Here is a 25,213-nt window from a genome sequence, read left to right as displayed (position 1 = left end):
AAGGTCATAGATCTGAATCATTAACTCTGTTTCTCCTTCCACAGATGCTGCCAGATCTGCTGAGTATTTCCAGCATTTTCTGCTTTTAATCCATTGCTTTCCCTTCATCAACCTCTGTCACTTCGTCAAAAAATTCAATTAGATTAGTTAAACACGATCTGCCTTTTACAAATCCGTACTGGCTGACCTTAATTAACTCAAACCTCTCCTGATTATTGTTTCTTAAACCTTACCCACCACTGACGTTAAACTGACCAGCCCGTAGTTACTAGGAATGTCCTTACACCCTTTCTTGAATAAGGGTGTCACATTTGCCACTGTCCAATCCTCTGGCACCTCTCCCATATCTAGGGAAGATTGGAAGATTATGGCAAGCCCTTCCGCTATCTCCACTATTACGACCAGGTGGTACGTGGAGTGGGTGACTTCCACTTTTCACCTCCCAACTGACCGCAGATAGATTTTTTTTAAACTAGTGTTTTGATCCCTGAGTGTTTTTAGGGTCAAATAAACAGACAAACAACAGATTTTCTCATAGATTAACAAAGAAACTGCTTGTTTGGACAATACCCGAATTGTTTGCAACCTCACCCACTCACGCATTCACACACATGTACAAGAAATGATAGAGAGTAGAGGGTAGCATGCAAGCTGTATAAGAGTTTGTTGTTTAAAAACTTCAGAGTTTCTTTTCAGGAGGAAAGCTTATAACAGTGCAGACCTGAATGTTTCTTGCCTTGGTTTAATGAAGTGGGAGACGGTGGTGTAGGGGTAATGTCACTATACTAGTAATCCAGAACCCAAGTTAATGCTCTGGGGTCATGGTTTCATTTCCCACCATGACAGATAGTGAAATTTGAATTCAATTAATAAATATGGAATTAAAAGCTAGTCTAATCGTGATCGTGAAACCATTGTCGATTGTTGTGAAAACCCATCTGGTTCACTAATGTCCTTTAGGACTGTCCTTACCTGGTCTAGCCTACTTGTGACTCCAATGTGGTTGACTCTTAAAATTCCCTCTGAAATGGCCTTGCAAGCCACTCAGTTCAAAGCAATTAGGGATGTGCAATAAATGCAGGCCTAGTCAGCGATGCTCACATCCCACAAATGAATAAAAAGTGTTGCAGACTCCTTTGGTTAAAACTCAGTCTGAAGTTGGTGGCGGAAGTGCTGATACAATTCGCAGATGGGGAGTTTTCAGGGTCATCTTGCAATCTCTCTGCCTCAGTAGTTTTAAGATAGTGTGGGCAGGGCTCCTTGCTTAAGCTGGATCGATCTCACAACTTCTCTGCTGGAATGGCTTTCTTGTCTCTCTCTCTCTCTCTCTCTCTGAGTCTGAATGATATACCTTCCTTTAAGGTAAAAACTTATCAGGTTTCATGTTTCAGTTAGGTGACTCATGATGCTGTCCCCTGGGGTTTTGATGCAATGTTCCAGGATGTGGGGGCCATTGATACATAATGGCATCTGAATATGGTCCATTTTGATAACGTGGTGTTGTTTCACGCCTATTATCTTGGCCTTGGCTTCGGAGTCTGTCTGCAAAAGCCTTTGCTAACCCAATTCATGATGACAGGAGTCGTGAGCATGGAATGGGCTGTTTTACAAGTCAGTAAGCCTCCTCAATGCGATTCCAGATGTTTATGGTGGTTCTGTCTTCAACAGACAAACATGTTTATTGACAGTGCAGGAGGGGATCACCTGACCTCTCCCTCCATGTGGCTAGGTAACAAAGTGTCCATTTGTTCTTGCAGTTTAGTCCAACGTTGACTTTTATTTCATAATACCTCCAGTTCATTTCATATTTCATCATTGTTCCCTCCGTGAGCATGACACCGCTCCAAGCAAGCTGGGATGCAAGCCATCCGGACCAGGCAACCTACCCACTTCAAGCATAGCCGGCCTTTCCAGTACATCCTGCCTATCAATTTTCACTCCATCCATTACCTCTATGATCTCCACTTTTACCGATATTCTGTCAGCATCTTAGAGTCATAGAGTCGTACAGCATAGAAACAGGCCCTTCGGCCCACCGGGTCCATGCCGACCATAATGCCTATCTATACTCATCCCACCTGCCTGCATTAATTCCCTATCCCTCAATGCCTTGCTCATTCAAGTACCTGTCCAGATGCCTCTTAAATGTCACCACTGTTCCGGCCTCCACCACCTCCTCAGGCAGCTCATTCCAGATACCCACTATTCTTTGTGTGAAAAATTTACCCCTTTCATCCCCTTTAAACCTCCTCCCTCTCACTTTAAATCTCTGCCCTCTAGTTTTAGTCACCCCTACCATGGGAAACAGACTCTGGCTATCTACCCTATCTATGCCTCTCATAATTTTATATACCTCTATCATGTCCCTTCTCAGCCTCCTTCGCTCCAGGGAAAACAGACCCAGCCTATCCAATCTCCCTTTATAACTCAAGCCCTCCAAACCAGGCAATATCCTTGTGAATCTTTCCTGCACCCTCTCTAGCTTAATCACATCTTTCCTGTAGTGCGGCGACCAGAACTGCACACAGTACTCCAAATGCGGCCTAACCAGCGTTATGTACAACTGTGACATGACGTCCCAACTCTTTTACTCAGTGCTTCGGCCGATGAAGGCAAGCGTGCCATACGTCTTCTATACCACCCTGTCTACCTGTGTTGCCACTTTCAGGGAACTATGTACTTGCACCCCAAGGTCTCGCTGCTCAACAACACTCCCCAGGGCCCTGCCATTCACTGTATATGTCCTGCCCTGGTTTAACTTCCCAAAATGCATCACTTCGCACTTGTCTGCATTAAATTCCATTTGCCACTCCCTTGCCCACTTTCCCAGTTGATCTATATCCTGTTGTAACCTTAGACAACCTTCTTCACTGTCCACTATCACACCACTTTTGGTGTCATCTGCAAACTTACTAATCATGCCCCCTACATTCACATCCAAGTCATTAATATATATGACAAACAACAGAGGGCCCAGCACCGATCCCTGCAGCATACCACTGGTCACTGGCCTCCAATCTGAAAAACAACCCTCCACTACCACCCTCTGCCTCCTTTCACCAAGCCAATTTTGTATCCAATTTGCTAGCTCACCCTGGATCCCATGTGTTTGAACCTTCTGGACCAGTCTACCATGCGGGACCTTGTCAAAGGCCTTGCTAAAGTCCATGTATACAACGTCCATCGCCCTGCCCTCATCAATCCTCTTGGTCACCTCCTTGAAAAATTCAATCAAATGCGTGAGACATGATTTCCCACGCACAAAGCCATGCTGACTATCCCTAATCACACCATGGGTTTCCAGATGGATATAAATCCTGTCTCTCAGAATCCCTTCCAATAACTTTCCCACCACTGATGTAAGGCTCACCGGCCTGTAGTTCCCTGGCTTATCCCTGCTGCCCTTCTTAAATAAAGGCACCACATTAGCTATCCTCCAGTCTTCCAGTATCTCACCTGTGGCTAACGATGATACAAAAATCTCTGCCAGGGCCCCAGCAATCTCCTCCCTTGCTTCCCAGAGCATCCTAGGATACACCTGGTCAGGCCCTGGGGATTTATCCACCTTAATGTGCTTCAATACCTCCAACACCTCCTCCTTTGTAATGTTGATATGCTCCAGAATATCGGTGTTCCCTCCCTTGAACTCACTAGCTTCCGTGATCTTCATGGTAAATACGGACGAGAAATATTCATTTAAGACCTCGCCCATTTCCCGTGGCTCCACACATAGATTGCCACACTGATCCTTAAGGGGACCTACTCTCTCCCTAGCTACCCTTTTACTCTTAATATACTTATAGAATCTTTTGGGATTTTCCTTTATCTTATCTGCCAGGGAAATCTCATGGCCCCTTTTCGTCCTCCTAATTTCCTTCTTAGGTGTAGTCTTACATCCCCTGTACTCCTCGGGACTCGCTCGATCCCAGCTGCCTATACCTGACATATGCCTCCTTCTTTGTCCTGACCAGACCCTCAATATCCCTCGTCAACCAAGGTTCCCTAAACTTGCCAGCCTTGCCCTTCCATCTAATAGGAACATGCCGGCCCTGAACTCTTTCTATTTCACTTTTAAAAGCCTCCCACCTGCCAGACATCCCTTTACCTGTAAACGGCCTCTCCCATTCAACTTTTGAGAGTTCCTGTCTGATGCCATCGAAATTAGCCTTCCCCCAATTTAGGACTTCAACCTGAGGACCAGTTCTTAGTAAACATTGATACAAAGTACTCATTAAGTATTCCAGCCTTGCCCTGCACCTCTAAGCATATATCTCTCTCTTTGTCCCTAATAATGTTCATCACCAAGAGTGGCTCGGTAGCATCACTACTGACCGAGCTGGCCGAGTCCTAAACTACATAGTTGCTAGACTGGGTCCGCGGCAGGTAGTGAGGGAACCAACAAGAGGGAAAAATATACTTTACCTCATCCTCATCAATTTGCCTGCCGCAGATGCATCTGTCCATGACAGTTTTGGTAGGAGTGATCACCACACAGTCCTTGTGGAGATGAGGTCCTGTCTTCACATTGAGGATGCCCTCCATCGTGTTGTGTGGCACTACTACCGTGCTAAATGAGATAGATTTTGAACAGATCTAGCAATGCAAAACTGGGCATCCATGAGGTGCTGTGGACCATCAGCAGCAGCAGAATTGTACTCAACCACAATCTGTAACCTTATGGCCTGGCAAATCCCCCACTCTACCATTACCAACAAGCTGGGGGATCAACCCTGGTTCAATGAAGAGTGCAGGAGGGCATGCCAGGAGCAGCATCAGGCATACCTCAAAATGAGGTGTCAACCTGGTGAAGCTACAACCCTGGACTACTTGCATGCCAAACTGCGTAAGCAGCATGCGATAGACCGATCTAAGCGATCCCACAATCAACGGATCAGATCTAAGTTCTGCAGTCCTGCCACATCCAGTCGTGAATGGTGGTGGACAATTAAACAACTAACTGGAAGAGGTGGCTCCACAAATATCGTTATCCTCAATGATGGGGGAGCCCAGCACATCAGTGCAAAAGATGAGGTTGAAGCATTTGCAACAATCTTCAGCCAGAAGTGCCAAGTGGATGATCCATCTCGACTTCCTCCTGAAGTCCCCAGCATCATAGATGCCAGTCTTCAGCCAACTTATTTATTTATTATTTATTTAGAGATACAGCACTGAAACAGGCCCTTCGGCCCACCGAGTCTGTGCCGGCCAACAACCACTCATTTATACTAATGCGACATTAATCCCATATTCCCTACCACATCCCCACCATTCTCCTACCACCTACCTGCACTAGGGGCAATTTTACAATGGCCAATTTACCTATCAACCTGCAAGTCTTTGGCTGTGGGAGGAAACCGGAGCACCCGGCGGAAACCCACGCGGTCACAGGGAGAACTTGCAAACTCCGCACAGGCAGTACCCAGAACTGAACCCGGGTCGCTGGAGCTGTGAGGCTGTGGTGCTAACCACTGCGCCACTGTGCTGCCCAGATGAGATGTGAAAGCCAAGGCCCTTTAGCCCATTCAAATTAGAGGCTGGGCCTCCCAGCAGAAATGCAGAGTAGCTGCCCTCCCTCCACCTCGCCCTGTCTGGGTCTGATTGATTGCTGTGATTAGTCAACAACTCCATTATCACAGTAATGAGACTACTCGGATGGTAGAAAGCAATCTGGTCTTTTCTCCTCTGTTGCTGTGTAAAGACAAATTTATAAAGCACCAAGGCAGGGGAGGAAATAAAGAAACCTGTAGTACCCGTCCACAAGGTTGCAAAAGGAGTCCGTCATACCCTTCCCCAGGGGGTTCCCGCAGATGGCATACTCATACACTGAGACTCATGCCCTACCTGGTCCCCGCGACGTGTTTCAATTCATAAATTGATTCACTCCATGTGGTATCAAGAAACGACTGAAGGCACTGGATACAGCAAAGGCTACGGGCTCTGACAACATTCCGGCAATAGTACTGAAAACCTGTGCTCCAGAACTTGCCGCGCTCCTAGCCAAACTGTTCCAGTACAGCTACAACACAGGCATCTACCCTGCAATGTGGAAAATTGCCCAGGTAAGTCCTGTACACAAAAAACAGGACAAATCCAACCTGGCCATCTCAATCATCAGGAAAGTGATGGAAGGTGTCATTGACAGTGCTATCAAGCGGCACTTGCTTAGCAATAACCTGCTCAGTGACGCTTAGTTTGGGTTCCACCAGGGCCACTCAGCTCCTGACCTCATTACAGCCTTGGTCCAAACATGGACAAAAGAGCTGAACTCAAGAGATGAGGTGAGAATGACTGCCCTTGACATCAAAGCAGCATTTGACCGAATATGGCATCAAGGAGCTCTAGCAAAACTGAAGTCAATGGGAATCGGGGATAACTCTCCGCTGGTTGGAGTCGTACCTAATGCAAAGGAAGATGGTTGTGGTTGTTGGAGGTCAATCATCTCAGCTCCAGGACATCACTGCAGGAGTTCCTCAGGATAGAGTCCGAGGCCCAACCAATGACCTTCCTTCATTCATAAGGTCAGAAGTGGGGATGTTTGCTGATGATTGCACAATGTTCAGCACTATTTGTGACTCCTCAGATACTGAAACGGTCCGTGTAGAAATTCAGCAAGACCTGGAAAATATCCAGGCTTGGGCTGATAAGTGGCAAGTAACATTTGCGCCATAGATGTGCCAGGAAATGACCATCTCCAACAAGAGAGAATCTAACCATCTCCCCTTGATATTCAACGGTATTACGATCGCTGAATCCTCCACTATCAACATCCTAGGGTTACCATTGGCTAGAAACTGGAATAGCCATATAAATACCGTGGCTACAAGAGCAGGTCAGAGGCTAGGAATCCTGCGGCATGTAACTCACCTGCTGACTCCCCAAAGCCTGTCCACCATCTACAAGGCACAAGTCAGGAGTGTGATGGAATACCCTCCATTTGCCTGGATGGGTGCAGCTTCAACACTCCAGCTCGACACCATCCAGGTCAAAGTAACCCACTTGATTGGCACCCCATCCACAAACATTCACTCCCTCCACCACTGATGCACAGTCGCAGCAGTGTGTACCATGTACAAGATGCACTGCAGCAATGCACCAAGGCTACTCAGGCAGCACCTTTCAAACCCGCGACCCCTACCACCTCGAAGGACAAGGGCAGCAGATGTGTGGAAATACCACCACCCACAAGTTCCCCTCCAAGTCACACACCATCCTGACTTGGAACTATATCGCCATTCCTTCACTGTTGCTTGGTCAAAATCCTGGAACTCCCTTTTTTCTAGCACTGTGGGTGTACCTAACCCCACATGGACTGCAGCGGTTCAAGAAGGCAGCTCACCATCACCTTCTCTTGGGCAATCAGGGATGGGCAATAAATGTTGGCCTGGCCAGTGATGCCCACATCCCATGAAACAAATTTTAAAAAAATATATGCCCCATTCCACTTTGTACTACCCACTTACTATTTACATTCCAGTAGAAGATTTTTGGGCTCCCTTTTATGTTAACTACCATTCTATTCTCATATTCTCTTTTTGCCACTCTTTTCTTCTTCATTTCCCCTCTCAACTTATTGTATTTGGCCTGGTTCTCACTTGAAGAATTCACCTGATGTGCATCATACACCCTCTTTTTTGGTTTCATCATATTCTCTATCTCGCTTGTCATCCACGGAGCCCTGGCTTTGGTTCCCTTACATTTCATTCTTGTTGGAATGTACCTAACCTGTACCTGAAATATCTCCTTAATGATGATACATTGCTCCGTTGCAGTTTTTCCTGTCAGTTTTTGGTTCCATTTTACCCTACCTATATCCCTTCTCATCCCACTGAAGTTAGCCCTCTTCCAAATTTAGATGATCTACTTTAGATTGTTCCTGCTCTTCTCCATTACTAATCTAAACCTTATGATACAGTGATCAGTCTTACCAAGGGCCCACAGACACTTGGTCCACCTCATTCCCCAGCACCAGATCCAGCAATACCTCCTTCCTAGTTGGACTGAGAACATACTGATCAAGGCAGTTCGCCTGAAATACATTTGAGAAATTCCTCCCCCCTCCTTACCCTTTACTTGAAAATTATCCCAATCGATACTTGGGTAAGTAAATCCCTCAATATCACCATTCTATAGTTCTTGCACATCTCTGTGATTTCCCTGCACATTTGCTCCTCTATCTCTCTCTCACTATTTGGAGGCCTGTAGAATATTCCCAGTGGTATGATCGTTGCCTTTTTTCTTTTGAACTCTAACCAAATGGATTCTTTCTTTGCCCCCTCAAGGACATCCTCCCTTTCCAACAGTACAATGTCTTCCCTAATCAGTACTGCCATTCCACCTCCCTTTTTCCTTCTCTGTCATAAGAGCATAAAAAAGAGGAGTAGGCCATTCGGCCCCTTGACCCTGCTCCACCATTCAAAAAGATCGTGACTGATCTGATTTTGGCCCTAACTCCACTTTCCTGCCTGCCCCCCCTAACCCTTGACACCCTTGTAGATCTTTTCTGAACACTTTGTATCCTTGAATATTAAGCGCCCAGTCCTCACCATTTTTAAGCCGCCTTTTCGTCATTGCCACTACATCATATTACGACGTGGCTATTTGTGCTTTAGAGGGGAGACAGTGATGTAGTGGTCATGTCAATGGACTACTAACCAAGAGGCCCAGGCTAATGCCTGGAGACACAGGTTCAAATCTCACCATGGCAGCTGATGGGATTTAGATTTGTTTTTTTAATTAAAAAATCTGGAATTGAAAGCCAGTCTCAGCAATGATGCCATGAAACATTGTTTGTTGTAAAAACTATCTGGTTCACTAATGTCCTTTAGGGAATGAAAACTGCCGTCCTTACCCAGTCTGGCCTTCATGTGACTCCAGACCCACAGCAATGTAGTTGACTCTTAACTACCCTCTGAAATGGCCGAGCAAGACACTCAGTTTGCAAGGATAATTAGGGATGGGCAACAAATGCTGGCCTTGACAGCTACCCGGACATATCAAGAAAGAAATTTTAAAAAGCTTACTAACCTTACTCACCACACTTTGTGTGTTTACATACACGCATTGTAAACCTTCTATATGCTGGTGCCCATCCCCTGCCAATTTAGTTTAAACCCTCCCCAACCACACTAATGAATCTTCCTGCAAAGACATTGGTCCCAGTCCTGTTAAGGTGAAACCCGCTCCTTTTGAATAGGTGCCTCCTTCCCCAGAACTTGTCCCAAGACCCATAAAAGAATTTTTAAAAAGAATCTGAAGCCCTCCCTCCTGCACTGTGCCTCAAGGCACGCATTGATCCTCTCTATCTTCCTATTTCTACTCTCGCTGGCTCATGACACTGGGGATAATTCAGAGATTACGGCCTTCGATGTCCTCCTCATAACTTTCTCTCTAACTCTTGAAAATCTGACTTTATATCTGACCTCAATACCTGCTCTCTCTATGTCGTTAGTACCAACATGTACCACACTTCTGGCTCACTCTCTTCCCCCTGCAGAATATTCTGCACCCTGTCACCACATTTCAGGAAGGATGTGGGGATCCTTGAGAGGGTGCAGAGGAGATTTACCAGAATGGTTCCAGAAAGGAGGATTTTATTTACAAGGTTCAGTTGGAAAAGCTGGGTTTGTTCTCCTTAGAAGAAAGGAGATTGAGGGGCGATTTAATAGAAGTGTACAAGATTATGACAGGCTTAGATAAGTTAGACAAGGAAAAACTGTTCCCATTAACAAATGGTACAAGGACTAGGGGACACGGATTGAAAGTTTTGGGCAAGAGATGCAGGGGGAATATGAGGAAGCACATTTTTACACAGCGGGTGGTAATGACCTGAAATCACTGCCCACAAGGGTGGTGGAAGCGGAGATGATCAATGACTTCAAGAGGAAGTTGGATGGTCATAAGAGAGAAATAGACTTGCTGCAGGGCTATGGGGATCAAGCTGGGGAGTAGGACTGACTGCATTGGTCCTTGGAGAGCCAGCAGGGACTCGATGGGCCAAGTGGCCTCCTTCTGTGCCATAAATGACTCTATGGCTGTATGGCTCCCCATGATATCCTTTACTCTAGCACTTGGAAGGCAACACACCATGCGGGACTCACAATGACAGTTACAGAAACATCTTTCTGTCCCCCTCACTATTGAATCTCCCATAATGACTGCATTTTTGTCATAATCTTGTCCACTTCTATTAAATCTTCCCTCAATCTCCTTTGTTCTAAGGAGAACAAACCCAGCTTTGCTGCTCCCTCCTGTACTGTCCCTTGCCCACTGGCATTTTGGTCTGAACTGTACTCCTTACATGAGTTGTCACTCCTAGCAGTCTCCAATGCTGAGTATCAGTTTGAGAGTGGCATTGTTATGACCACGTGGAATGACATGGGTGCTTCCCACTGTTCAACTCCCCACCTGACCACAGCAGGTGTATTTGTATTAGAGTTTAGCCCCTTGCTGTTTATTTTTCAAATAAACAGACAGTGACAGGTTTTCTTTGTAGGTTTTAAAAACAGAAAAATCAATTGTTTATTGATCAATATGCCTTATCCTGAAATTGTCACAACCACATCTACTCAAACATTCTCACACACACACACACACACACACAAGAAACAGACAGTAGGGAAAAAGGAAGGTGGCTTTTAGTGGGGGAAAAGGTTACAATAAACCTGTTGAATTCTCTTGGAAATCAAGTTTTAGATGGATGCAGGCCTGAGATGAGTGTAGATTTGTCTCTTGATTGAAGGTTTGAAGATGATGGGTTACTTCTAGCTCTTACTGCTGTATAATGTAGATGTCAGAGTCTGCAGCAGGGGATGTGCTTCCTGGCTTGGCTGGAATACAAACTGTTGGATGTTGCTTCTCCCCTGACTGAGTCTCTCTCTCTCCTTTTCTGGCTGCATTTTTTTAAAGATAAAGCTGTTATCTCTCATCTCCAGTTAGGAGACGCTCTGTTTTCCTCCCCATGGTGATCACACAATGATCCAAGATGTGGCTACTTCACACCTCCTTTGTTTTAGAAGGAAACCCACAGGGGACTGGAGGTAATATACTGGCATGGATTAAGGATTGGTTAACAGGCAGAAAACAAAGAGTTGGAATAAACGGGTCATTTTCGCATTGGCAGGCTATGACTAGTGGGGTACCGCAGGGATCAGTGCTTGGGCCCCAGCTGTTCACAATATATATCAATGACTTGGATGTGGGAACCAAATGTAATATTTCCAAGTTCGCAGATGACGCAAAACTAGGTGGGAATGTGTTTTGTGAGGAAGATGCAAAGCAGCTTCAAGGGGATTTGGACAGACTTATTGAGTGGGCAAGAATGTGACAGATGGAATATAATGTGGAAAAATGTGAGGTTATTCATTTTGGTAAGAGGAATAGATGTGCAGAATATTTCTTAAATGGTAAGAGATTAAAAAGTGTAGATGTACAAAGGGACCTGGGTGTTCTCGTTAATAAGTCACTGAAAGCTAACATGCAGGTGCAGCAAGCAATTAGGAAGGCTAATAGTATGTTAACCTTTATCACAAGAGGATTTGAGTGCAGGAGTAGTGAAGTCTTGCTTCAATTGTATAGAACCTTGATTAGACCGCACCTGGAGTACTGTGTGCAGTTTTGGTTCCCTTACCTTAGGAAGGATATTATTGACCTAGAGAGAGTGCAACGAAGGTTCACCAGACTTCTTCCCGGGATGGTGGGACTGTCCTGTGAAGAGAGATTGGGGAAACTGGGCCTGTATTCTCTAGAGTTTCAAAGAAAGAGAGGTGATCTCATTGAAACCTACAAAATACTTAAAGGTATAGACAGGGTAGATGCAGGTAAGATGTTTCCCCTGGTTGGGGAGTCTAGAACCAGGGGACACAATTTTAAAATAAGGGGGAAGTCACTTAGGACAGAGATGAGGAGCAATTTCTTTACTCAGAGGTTTGTGAATCTTTGGAATTCTCTACCCAGAGGGCTGTGGAAGCTCAGTCATTGAGTATGATTAAAGTAGACATTGACAGATTTCTAAATAGCAATGACATAAAAGGAGATGAGGATAGTGTGGGGAAAAAATCGAGGTGGATGATCAGCCATGATCATACTGAATGGTGGAGCCGGCTCGATGGGCTGAATGGCCTACTCCTGTTCCTGTGTTCCTAAGACATTCAATTCTGGAATGTTTTAGGATAGGTGTAGGATGGGTTCTTTTGACACTTTTAGCTTTGAAGATTTGCCCTTTGTCTTTGTCAGTTTGAATACACAAAAGGTCAAACCTTTTTTCTTCAGTGGCCATTTTAAACCATTGTTCACTTTTTAAAATAAAGGTTCTTTTTTTAAAGACAAAAGTCCATTTTTCATATCTCTTCAGTTAGTCCATGATTGCTGTATCATCGCACTTCCAGTGTGCGTGACAAGCACACACCCCAAAGACTCCTGAACCTCCCGCTTCTTCCTGTTCTTCTGGATGGCCACCCATCTACTATCCTGAACTCTTACTGCCCGTGGAGTGACCGCCTCCTGGAACTAAGATCCAGGAAACTCTCATCCTTCCTGAAACTCCAGTGACTCCAGCTGTCCCTCAAGCTCAGAAATCCTGAGCTCGAGCTAAAGCATCTGGAGCCACCTACATATAGAAGGTTTGAGGCACAGAAAGAGGCCACTTGGCCCTTCATGTCAATGCCGGCCGAAAAACGATCCACCTCTTCTAATCCCACCTTGCAGCATTTGGTCCGTAGCCCTGCAGCTTTCGGCATTTCAGGTGAATATCCAGACTCCTTTTGAATGAGTTGAGGGTCTCTGCCTCAACTACCCTTTCAGGCAGTGAATTCCAGACCATCACCATCCTCTGGGTGAAAATGATTTTCCTCATCTCCCCTCTAATTTTTCTACCAATCACTTGAAATCTATGCCCCATCGCCACTGACTTCTCTGCTAAGGTGAATAGACTCTTCACCGCCACTCTATCCAGGCCCCTCAAAATTTTGTACATTTCAATCAGATCTCCCCTCAGCCTTTTCTGTTTCAAGGAGAACAACCCCAGCCTATCCAATCTTTCCTCTTAGCTGCATTTTTCCAGTCCTGGCAAAATCCTCATAAATCGCCTCTGTACGCTCTCTAGTGCAATTACATTCTTTCTATAATGAGGTGACCAGAACTGCACACAGTACTCAAGTTGTGGCCTAACCAATGAGTTATACAGTTCCAGCATAACCTCCCTATTCTTGTATTCTATACCTCGGCTAATAAAGGAAAGGATTCCATATGCCTTCTTTACCACTTTATTGATCTGTCCTGCTACCTTCAGGGATCTGTGGATATTCACTCCAAGGTCCCTTACTTCCTCTGCACCTCTCAGTAATTTCCTATTTATCGTGTATTCCTTTGCCTTGTTTAACCTCCCCAAATGCATCACCTCACACTTATAGAGTCGTACAGCATAGAAACAGGCCCTTCGGCCCACCGTGTCCATGCCGACCATAATGCCTATCTATACTTATCCCATCTGCCTGCATTAATTCCATATCCCTCTATGCCTTGCTCATTCAAGTACCTGTCCAGATGCCTCTTAAATGTTGCTACTGTTCCTGCCTCCACCACCTCCTCAGGCAGCTCATTCCAGATACCCACTATTCTTTGTGTGAAAAACTTACCCCGTTGATCCCCTTTAAACTTCCTCCCTCTCACCTTAAATCTATGCCCTCTAGTTTTAGTCACCCCTACCATGGGAAACAGACTCTGGCTATCTACACCTTTCATAATTTTATATACCTCTATCATGTCCCCTCTCAGCCTCCTTCGCTCCAGGGAAAACTGACCCAGCCTATCCAATCTCTCTTCTCCAAGTTGAATTCCATTTGCCACTTTTCTGCCCATCTGACCAGACCATCAATATCTTCCTGCAGCCTCCAGCTATCCTCCTCAGTATCTACCACATGTCCAATCTTTGTGTCGTCCACAAACTTCTTGATCGTGCCCCCTACGTTTACGTCCAAATTGTTACTCTATACCACAAAAAGCAGGGTACCCAGTACTGGGCCCTGCGGAACGCCACTGGAAACAGCCCTCCAGTCGCTAAAACAGCCGTCAACAATTACCCTTTGTTTCCTGCCACTGAGCCAATTTTGTATCCACCTTGCTGCATTTCCCTGGATCCCATGGGATTTTATTTTTTAACCAGTCTGCCATGTGGGACCTTGTCAAAAACCTTGCTAAATCCATGTAGACCACATCAACTGTACTATCCTCATCTATCTTCCTTGTTACTTCTTCTAAAAATTCGATCAAGTTGGTTAAACAAGATCTTCCCTTAACAAATCCATGCTGACTATCCTTGATTAACTTGTGCCTTTCTAAGTGACAGTTTACCCTGTCTCTCAGAATAGATTCCAATAATTTGCCCACTACTGAGGTTTGACTGACTGGCCTGCAATTATTCGGCCTATCCTTTGCTCCCTTTTTAAACAGAGGTACAACGTTAGCAATTCTCCAATCCTCTGGCACCACACCTGTATCCATTGAGGACTGGAAAATGATGGTCAGACCCTCAGCTATTTCCTCTCTTGCTTCTTTTAACGGCCTAGGATACATTTCATCTGGCTCTGGTGATTTATCAACTTTCAAGGATGCTTATCCCATTAATACTTCCTCTCTCCCTATGTTTATCATATCCAATATATCACACTCTGCCTCCTTAGCTACAGTATCTGCATCATCCTCTTTTGTGAAGACAGACACAAAGTATTCATTAAGAACCATACTAATATCTTCTGCACCTACACATAGGTTACCTTTTTGGTCTTTTATGGGCCCTACTCTCTCCTCAGTTATTCTCTTAATGCATTGATAAAACATCTTTGGGTTTACCTTGATTTTGCTTGCCAATATTCTTTCATGCCCTCTCTTTGCTTTCCTGATTTCCTTTTTGATTTCACCGCTCCACTTTCTATACTCCTCTCGGCTTTCTGTAGTATTGAGTTCTCTGTGTCGGACAAGGTAATTAGGAGAGCGAAGAGGGGACATGAAAAAACACTGGCGGGAAAGATAAAGGAAAATCCTATGGCGTTTTATAAGTATATTAAGGGTAAGAGATCAACCAGGGAAAGAGTGGGGCCCATTAGGGACCAATGTGGCAATCTGTGTGTGGAGCCGGAGGACGTAGGTGAGGTTTTAAATGATTACTTTTCATCGGTGTTCACTATGGAGAAGGACGATGTAGGTTTAGAGATCAGGGAGGGGGATTGTGATATACTTGAACATATTAGCATTGAAAGGGAGGAAGTATTAGCTGTTTTAGCAGGCTTAAAAGTGGATAAATCCTCAGGCCCAGATGTGAGGCAAGAGAGGAGATAGCAGGGGCTTTGACACAAATTTTCAAAACCTCTCTGGCCACAGGAGAGGTACCAGAGGACTGTAGGACAGCGAATGTAGTACCATTATTCAAGAAGTGTAGCAGGGATAAACCAGGTAATTACAGGCTGGTGAGTCTAACATCAGTGGTTGGGAAACTATTGGAAAAAATTCTGAGGGACAGGATTAATCTCCACTTAGAGAGGCAGGAATTAATCAGAGATAGTCAGCATGGCTTTGTCAGGGGGAGATTGTGTCTAACTAACTTGATTGAATTTTTCGAGGAGGAGACTAGATGTGTCGGTGAGGGTAAAGCAGTAGATGTAGTATACATGGATTTCAGTAAGGCTTTTGATAAGGTCCCGCATGGGAGATTAGTTAAGAAGGTAAGAGCCCATGGGATCCAGGGCAATTTGGCAAATTGGATCCAAAATTGGCTTAGTGGCAAGAGGCAGAGGGTGATGGCCGAGGGCTGTTTTTGCAATTGGAAGCCTGTGACCAATGCTGTACCACAGGAATCGGTGCTAGGACCCTTGCTGTTTGTAATGTACATTAACGATTTAGACGTGAATATAGGAGGTATGATCAGTAAGTTCGCAGATGACACGAAAATTGGTGGTGTTGTAAATAGTGAGGAGGAAATCCTGAGATTACAGGGAGATATAGATGGGCTGGTAAGATGGGCAGAGCAGTGGCAAATGGAATTTAATCCTGAAAAGTGTGAGGTCATGCATTTTGGGAGGACTAACAAGGCAAGGGAATATACAATGGATGGTAGGACCCTAGGAAGTACAGATCAGAGGGCATTGAAGGCAGCAGCACAGGTAGATATGGCGGTTAGGAAGGCATATGGGATACTTGCCTTTATTAGCTGAGGCATAGAATATAGAGCAGGGAGGTTATGATGGAGCTGTATAAAACGCTAGTTAGGCCACAGCTGGAGTACTGTGTACAGTTCTGGTCACCACACTATAGGAAGGATGTGATTGCACTGGAGAGGGTGTAAAGGAGATTCACCAGGCTCATTTCAGCTATGAAGAGGGACTGAAAAGGCTAGGATTTACTTGTACTTCTGTCAATGTAGTATACTGTATTCGCTGCTCACAATGTGGTCTCCTCTACATTGGGGAGAACAAACGCAGACTGGGTGACTGCTTTGCGGAACACCTCCGCTCAGTCCGCAAGCAGGACCCCGAGCTTCCGGTTGCTTGCCATTTCAACACTCCCCCCTGCTCTCATGCTCACATCTCTGTCCTGGGATTGCTGCAGTGTTCCAGTGAACATCAGCGCAAGCTCGAGGAACAGAATCTCATTTACCGACTAGGCACAGTACAGCCTGCCGGACTGAACATTAAGTTCAATAATTTCAGAGCATGACGGGCCCCCCATTTTACTTTTATTTTTAGTTATTTTTTTCTATTTCCTCTTTTTTATATTTTTTTTGTGTTTATTTTATTTTATAGTTTGTTCAGTTTGCTTACCCACTGTTTTTTTCATGTTTGTACTTGCGGTTGTTCAATTTTCAGTCCGTTAACACCCTTTCTGTACTAATGCTTTGTCTTTCAACACATCATTAACATATCTTTGCTCCATGACCTTTTGGTCAGCTATTCTGTGACCTTGTCCTATCTACACCTTCTCCTTTGTTATCTCTTGCCGCACCCCCACTTTTCTTGCTTATAACCTTTTACATTTCTAATATTTGCTAGTTCTGAAGAAGGGTCACTGACCTGAAACGTTAACTCTGCTTCTCTCTCCACAGATGCTGCCAGACCCGCTGAGTATTTCCAGCATTTCTTGTTTTTATTTCAGATTTCCAGCATCCACAGTATTTTGCTTTTAACTGAAAAGGCTAGGGTTGTTTTCCTTGGAGCAGAGAAGGCTGAGGGGGACATGATTGAGGTGTACAAGATTATGAGGGGCATTGATAGATTAGATAGGAAGAAACTTTTTCCCTCAGCAGAGGGATCAAGAACCAGGAGACATAGATTTAGGGTAAGGGGCAGGAGGTTTAGAGGGGATTTGAGGAAAAAGATTTTCACCCAGCGGGTGGTTGGAATCTGGATCGCACTGCCTGAAGAGGTGGTGGAGGCAGGTACCCTCATAACATTTAAGAAGTATTTAGATGAGCACTTGAAACGCTATAGCATACAAGGATACAGGCCAAGTGCAGGAATATGGGATTAGAATAGTTGAGTGCTGGATGGCTGGCACAGACACGATGGGCCGAAGGGCCTGTTTCTGTGCTGTATAACTCTATGACCCTATAAGCTTTCCTTTTCTGCCTTATCTAACCTTGTAGGCTCCTTGACATCCATGGGGCTCTATATTTGGCCGTCTCACCCTTTTTCTTTGTGGGAACATGTTTACTCTGAACCCTTTGAATCTCCCCTTTGAATGCCTCCCACTGTTTTGACACTGATTTACCTTCAAGTAGCTGTTTCCAGTCCACTTTCGCTAAATCATTCCTCAGTTTAATAAAATTAGCCTTTCCCCAATTGAGAACTCTAACTCCTGTTCTATCTCTGTCCTTTTCCACAATTATGTTAAAACTGACTGAATTATGATCATAACCCACCAAAATGCTCTCCCACTGCCACTCCTTCCACCTGTCCATCTTCATTTCCTAAAACTAAGTCTAAAACTACGTCCTCTCTTGTTGGACTTATTACATACTGGGCAAAAAAGTTCTCTTGTATGCACCTCAAGAATTCTGCTCCCTCAATTCCTTTCACACTAAAACTATCCCAGTTAATACTGGGGTAATTAAAATCCCCTACTATTACTGCCCTATTGTTCTTGCACTTCTCAGGGATTTGCCTACATATCTGCTCTTCTATCTCCTTCTGACTGGGGGTCTATAGTACACTCCCAGCAGTGTGATTGCCCCTTTTTGTTCCTTAGCTCAATCTATATACCCTCATTTGATGAACCTTCCAACATATCATCCCTCCTCACAGATGTAACAGTTTCCTTGACCAAAATTGCCACTCCCCCTCCTTTCTTATCCCCCTCCCTATCGCGTCTGTAAACCTTGTAACCAGGAACGTTGAGCTGCCATTCCTGTCCTTCCTTAAGCTATGTTTCTGTAATAGCTCATCTGCTTTATTTGCTATACTCCTTTCATTGAAATAGATACCTTTGAGCACTGCCAATTTTTTTTTTAATTTTCTAACTCTCGTTTCCTGTCTTCCAGACTAATCCATTAATTTTCTGCCTTCCATTTTAATTTCTGATTTTGTCCCAGCTGAGTCTACCCTCAGGTCCCCAACCCCCTGCCAAACTAGTTTAAACCCTCCCCAACAGCAATAGCAAAACGTCCCGCAAGGAACTCAGTCCCGGCTCTGTTCAAGTGCAACCTGTCCGGCCTGTACAGGTCCCATCTCCCCCAGAGCCAGTCCCAATGTCCCAGGAATCTGAAGCCCTCCCTCCTGCACCATCTTTCCAGCCACGCATTCATCTGTCTTATCTTTCTATTTCTATAATCACTTGCGCGTGGCACTGGGAATAATCCAGAGATTACTACTTTTGAGGTTCTGCTTGCCAATTTTTTTTCCTAGCTCCCTGAATTCTGACTGCAGGACCACATCCCTCTTTCTACCTATGTCGTTGGTTCCGATATGGATCATGACTGCTGGTTGTTCACCCTCCCCCATCAGGATGCTTTGCAATCGCTCAGTGACATCCTTGACCTTGGCACCAGGGAGGCAACACACCATCCTGGATTCACGTCTGTTACCACAGATACGCCTGTCTGTTCCCCTGACTATTGAATCAACTATCACTATGGCTCTTCCAGTCTTCCCTGTACCCCCCTGTGCAGCTGAGCTACCCGTGGTGCCATGGACTTGGCTCTGGCTGCACTCCCCAGGTGAAGCATCACTTTCCTCAGTATTCGGAACTGAATACCTGTTGGAGAGTGAGGTGCACTCAGAGGTCTCCTGCACTACCTGCCTGATTCTTTTTGACTGCCTGTTGGTCACCCATTCCCTCTCTCCCTGCATACTCTTCAGTTGTGGGGTGACCACATCTATAAATGTGCTATCCAGGTAGCTCTCATCCTCCTGAATGCACCGCAGTGTCGCCAGCTACCACTCAAGCTGCAAAACCTGGAGCTCAAGCTGCTTCAATTGACGAAACGTCCTGCACAAATGGTTCTCCAGGATAAGGGAAGCATCCTGGAGCTCCCACATAGCACAGGAGGTGCACTGTCGAGGTTGAAGCAACCCTACCATTCCTTTATTTATTAGTCGACCCTTTGCTACTGTTGAAAAAAACCTTACCAATACTAAACAGCTTAGAATTATTAATAAAACCTTACTAGTACTGATAAATCCTACTAAAAATCAATGCAGTTCACTAGTTAAAATAAACCTTACTCAAAAAAAAACAGCTACCCACTTGTTCCTTATTGTTAAGCTATTTACACACACCCCCTAACTGTAATGTACTAACTCAGCTATTTACTGATACTCCCTAACAGCAGTTATTTACCTACCAATCACCTTGCAGCTTTCCTGTGACATCACTGCTCACTTTGTTTTCAAACTCTGGTGCGCCTGGACTCCTCTCCGTTGCTCTCCCGGATGTTCACACGTGGTGCAGGAGTTGCAAACAACAGGTCTCAGCTGTTCAGCCATGATCTGAGAGATTAAATGTCTAGTCCCTCTTTTAGAATCTAGTTAATAACTCAATAAACTATTAATTTTAATTAATGCCTCCAGACCTGCTCTGTGCTAATACTGTTAATACTGATTCCCTTACTGTTATACTTACCCCAGTTGAAATTTTATAAGTATATAGCTTAACTAGTTATGTGGCGCAGTGGTTAGCACCGCAGCCTCACAGCTCCAGCGACCCGGGTTCAATTCTGGGTACTGTCTGTGTGGAGTTTGCAAGTTCTCCCTGTGTCTGCGTGGGTTTCCTCCGGGTGCTCCAGTTTCCTCCCACATGCCAAAGACTTGCAGGTTGATAGGTAAATTGGCCATTAGCAATTGCCCCTAGTATAGGTAGGTGGTAGAGAAATATGGGGACAGATGGTAGGAATATGGAATTAGTGTAGGATTAGTATAAATGGGTGGTTGATGGTCGGCACAGACTCGGTGGGCCGAAGGGCCTGTTTCAGTGCTGTATCTCTAAACTAAACTAAACTAAATACAGCATTTTATAGTTTCCTGGCCTTATTTTAAACCGCTGCCCTAGTTTTAAAATAAAACCTAATACTCACTAACCAATCACTAACTGCTGTCCTCTGATGTCACTCCTTACATTTTTGGAAATACACCAATCAGGTCCACGCTGTTGCCCCTACTCGCGCTCTCTCTCTCTCTCTCTCCTACCCTCTGCCACTGCTGGTGTCTCTAATCAGGTCTGTTAGAGTTTCACTGCTGGAAGTGTTGGTTTATACCATTGTCATTAATTCCTGCGATGTGCTCAGGGTAGTCTGTGATGGCATGATCTAGGCTGTTGTGGATTAGACCTGTGGCACTGTGTAACATACTGCATTCTAGCCCCCTCCCCCTTCACCCTCCCCCCCCCCCCCCCCTTACCCCACCACCATCCCCTTTCACCGCACTCTGGTGCACCTTCTGCGGAGGATAACCTGTGTCCTGATCAAGTTGTGTTTCCCCTTCTTAGTGGGATGACATAGTACCATTGGAGATGGCCAGGCTGCCAGGGTATCGGACAATGAACCCATGCCCAGTGTATGAACGGGAACGTGGAGTGATTTACCTGTTCTTCAACTGTGTCAAGGACGGGGTCTCGGAGGCACGGCAGATCTGGTGGGGGAAGGATGCTGCCAAGTTGTGCTATGTCATGAGTCAAGACGCAGGGACCAGCTGGAGTGCACTGACGGACCTGACGGGCAACATCCTCGGTGAGCAGCTGTGGAAGTGGGGCACATTTGCGGTGGGGCCAGGTCACGGCGTGCAGATGCACCAAGGGAGGCTCATGGTCCCCGCTTATGCTTACTTTATCCAACGTCGGTGCTTGCTGATCCCACCTTGGTTCTGCACGCAGCCGCACTCGTTCTACTTCTACAGCGATGATGGTGGAGACAACTGGAGGGTCGCAGAGCCGATAACCAAGTACCAGGCAGTGGAGTGCGAGCTGGCAGAGATCACCATCACCGACAGTTACCACATGCTGTACTGTAATGCCAGAACAAATGGCCGACGCAGGATGGAAGCGGTCAGCCTGGACCCCGGCCACTTCGAAATTGTCCGCTTAGCCAAAGGGCTGCCAGAGACGAAGGGCGGATGCCAGGGAAGCGTGGTGAGCTTCTGCCCCCCAAAAGGTGTCATGCCATCCAGCAAGCTGGTACCCGGATCGCCCGATGCACATGTCAAGATGTCCTGGCTCCTGTACACACACCCAACTGGTGAATCTGAGTGTTTGTTTCATAAGCGCAACCGGACCAACCTAGGTGTTTACATGAATCTGATGCCCCTCAAGCCTCAGCGCTGGCAAGGACCCTGGATCATCCAGACCGGGCCCAGTGGTTACTCCGACCTCATCTACCTTGACGGAATGGCAACCTTTGCCTGCCTGTATGAGTGTGGTATAACAGAGTACTGGGAACAAATTACTTTCTGTCTCTTCACCTTTGAGGATATAATGCAAAACATCGTTCAGTGACACGACCAGCACTGAGATAGACAGAAGGACAATTCCTCCGTTGGCTTCTAGAAGTGACCCATCTTGTCTACATTCGGAAATATCCCTCCCAGATCTTAAGAAGTGTTTTATTTATGTGAGAGTAACTCAGTGTGTGTGACTGCATGTGGGTATCAGTGAGTGAGTGCATATGTGTGACTGTGTATATGTGAGATTGTGTATGAGTACATGCTTTTGTGTGAGTGCAAGTACGTACAAGAGTGTGTATGACTGATTGTGAGTGTAAGTGCATGTGTGTGTGAGCGTGTGCATGTGAGCGTAAAAGCATGTGTGATTGTATGCAAGTATGAGTATGCATGTGAATACATGTTTGCGTGAGTGCATGTGAGTGTAAATGCGCATGTGTGATTGTGTGCATGTGAGAGTGCATGTATGAGTGTATCGGAGAGTGAATGTGAAAGTACATGTGTATGCAAGAGTGTGAGTGCATATATGTGCATATGAGTTGATGTGTGAGTGTGAGCCCGTGTGCGTGTGCCTGCTAGAGTGTATGTCTGTGTGTGCGTGTCTCTGTTTGACTGTGGGCAAGTATGATTGCATGTGTAAGAGGTGGTTTGTGGCTGTGATTGAGTATGAATATGTATGTGCGTGTGACTGAGTGAGTTTTTTAAAATTAATTCATGGGATGTGGGCATCGCTGGCCAGGCCAGCATTTATTGCCCATCCCTAATTGCCCTTGAGAAGGTGGTGGTGAGCTGCTGCCGTCCATGTGGGGTAGGTATACCCACAGTGAGGCAGTGTGAGTGTGGATGAATTTGCACTGTGTGAGAGTATAAGTGAGTGAGTGTGTTTGTATGTGTGTATGAGTAAGTTTGTGTGTGAGAGAGTATGCAAGTGTATGCGTATGAGTTTATGGGCATGTTTATGAGTATGCGTGTGAGAGTGAGTGTGCCAACATGCTTGTGTTTTATTTTAATTTTCTTCCCTCTTCTGAAGGCGCCTATTCCTTGTCTGAGCACTGGCTGTCCTTTTGTACCTCACAGAGGCAGCTTATTTTTCGTGCATGACCATAGCGGCGTGATAGTCCAGCCTGATTCTATCCACATGCCCTCCTTATCCAGTAGGGATCACAGGATAGTGATCCAGAGCAGGAAGCCCCAGCTGAGAGCGGCTCACAGTGCAGATTGTATAAGGCAGAACCTCACTCACTGAGCCAGCAGGAGTGTGTTTATACCATTGCTTCCTTTTTGCATGGATGTTCTTATTCACTAGTGGAATATTTTCAATTCACCTCTCTACCCCAGGCTCCAATTCCAGCTGAGGTACAACATGAATTAGTTGCAGAGTAAAGCTCTCATTACATAGAAAGGACTTGTATTTCTAGAACATCTTGCACAAACTCAGGATGTCCCAAAGCGCTTTACAGTCACCAAAGTACAATCCCCACCCTTTGTAGTGGGACTGTTAATGTTCATGTGATTCGCCTGCTATAAACATTATGTATCATCAGACACCGAGGAAGAACAAGAACAGAGAAGGAAACAAACAGATGACAGGATGCCATTTTCATCTCTGCGGTCATTGATAACAGAAGAATCAAAGATTGTGCTGACTGTGATTTAAACTAAGGCATTTTCCAATGTCCTCAGATTACCAATTGAAGAATTGAGAGCTAGTAAAATGCAGCACAGACTGTATTTCTTAAATCTGCAGCAGCTATTGATAACAGAACCGTGGCTGGGATTCTAGTTCTGAATGGGTGATTGTTAACAATGAGAGATTGTGGCCTCAATGAATCCCCCCTGCCAGTGGAAATGGTTTCACTCCAGAGATCAGTGAGAATGTGGAACCATGGGGCGAGAGCAATGATGCATTCAAGGAGAAAACTAGTTAAATATATGAGGGAGAAAGGAATGAAAGGATATTGTAATAGATTGAGATGTAGCACAGGAGAAGGCTCATGTGGAGCATAAACAGCGGCTGGACACAGTGGTCTGTTTCTGTAAATTCTGTGTCTTCCATTTTGTCCCCATCGCAGTGGGGAATGCTTGGAGCTCAACCTGGGTCAAAAACAGAGTAAAGCTTCCTCCAGGCTGTATCAGACACAGACTCCAGGCCCAGCCTCTGATGAGAGGGCCCCATTTCCCATAAATAGCCTCTGTGAGGCTGTGAATTGGTGGCAGATGGGGAGGTGGGGGTGTGGACAGGAGGGTGGCAACTGTTTTGTTCTGTGGGCTTCTTGCCCCACAAGGGCCACCTTTAAAGACACCAGTTCCACTGTATGTCCAGTGACACCTCTCAACTCTGCACAATTGAAATTCTGGTGATGTCCTTTCATTGCTCCATTCAGGGAAACCTCCATCATTGCCTCTCTCTGTAATTGCCAATTCAGTTGCACTGTACCTTCTTCCATTTTACCTTGCTATTAATGTGTATTTCTTGTGCCTCAATATAAAGCCTTTGACATTAAATATTTATATATATCACTGTTTTTTGTGTAAGTTTATTGACCCTCCCGAGAGCCTGAATTCCAGCCTCACTTGTCTTTACTGAAAGACTGACTTTCCCTTCAGTCTTTACAGCAGATACACCTCTGAACAGCTTGCACTGTATATGAGGATAGGTTGCATAGTCTAGGCTTGTATTCACTAGATTATAGACGATTAAGGGGTGTTCTAATCAAGGCATTTAAAATGAAAGAAAAAACATATTTCATTTATATAGGGCGGCGCAGTGGTTAGCACTGCAGCCTCACAGCTCCAGCGACCCGGGTTCAATTCTGGGTACTGCCTGTGTGGAGTTTGCAAGTTCTCCGTGTCTGCGTGGGTTTCCTCCGACATGCCAAAGACTTGCAGGTTGATAGGTTAATTGGCCGTTATAAATTGTCCCTACTATAGGTAGGTGGTAGGGAAATATAGGGACAGGTGGGGATGTGGTAGGAATATGGGATTAGTGTAGGATTTGTATAATTGGTGGTTGATGGTTGGCACAGACTCGGTGGGCCGAAGGGCCTGTTTCAGTGCTGTATCTCTAAACTAAACTAAACTTTCATGACATTCCAAAGAGCTTTACAGGGAAAGTACTTTTGAAGTGTAGTCACTGTTGTAATGTAGGGAACATGGCAGCCAATTTTCACACAGCAAGCTCCCACAAACAATGATGTGATAATGACCAGTTAACTTCTTTTTTTAAAAAGTGATATTGGTTTTAAGGATAAACATTGGCCAGGACACTGGAGAAAATTCTTCGACTGGTGCCAAGGAATCTT

At 45.3% G+C, this 25,213-nt stretch overlaps 1 protein-coding gene across 3 annotated transcripts in view; it reads left to right on the top strand.

The window, feature by feature from the left end:
- The window catches only part of LOC137371088 (sialidase-3-like), a 37,064-nt gene extending 12,636 nt beyond the window's left edge, over positions 1–24,428 (top strand). For all 3 annotated transcript variants that reach the window (XM_068033005.1, XM_068033006.1, XM_068033004.1), the window contains one exon: positions 20,965–24,428. In XM_068033005.1, coding sequence (XP_067889106.1) covers positions 20,965–21,966 — 1,002 coding nt within the window. In that variant the 3' untranslated portion in view covers positions 21,967–24,428. The remainder of the gene's footprint in view (positions 1–20,964) is intronic.
- The last annotated feature ends 785 nt before the right edge of the window (positions 24,429–25,213 follow it).

Source organism: Heterodontus francisci, chromosome 6 (genome assembly GCF_036365525.1).
Source record: "Heterodontus francisci isolate sHetFra1 chromosome 6, sHetFra1.hap1, whole genome shotgun sequence".
Taxonomy (NCBI): domain Eukaryota; kingdom Metazoa; phylum Chordata; class Chondrichthyes; order Heterodontiformes; family Heterodontidae; genus Heterodontus; species Heterodontus francisci.
This window is presented reverse-complemented; position numbering and strand designations above follow the sequence as displayed.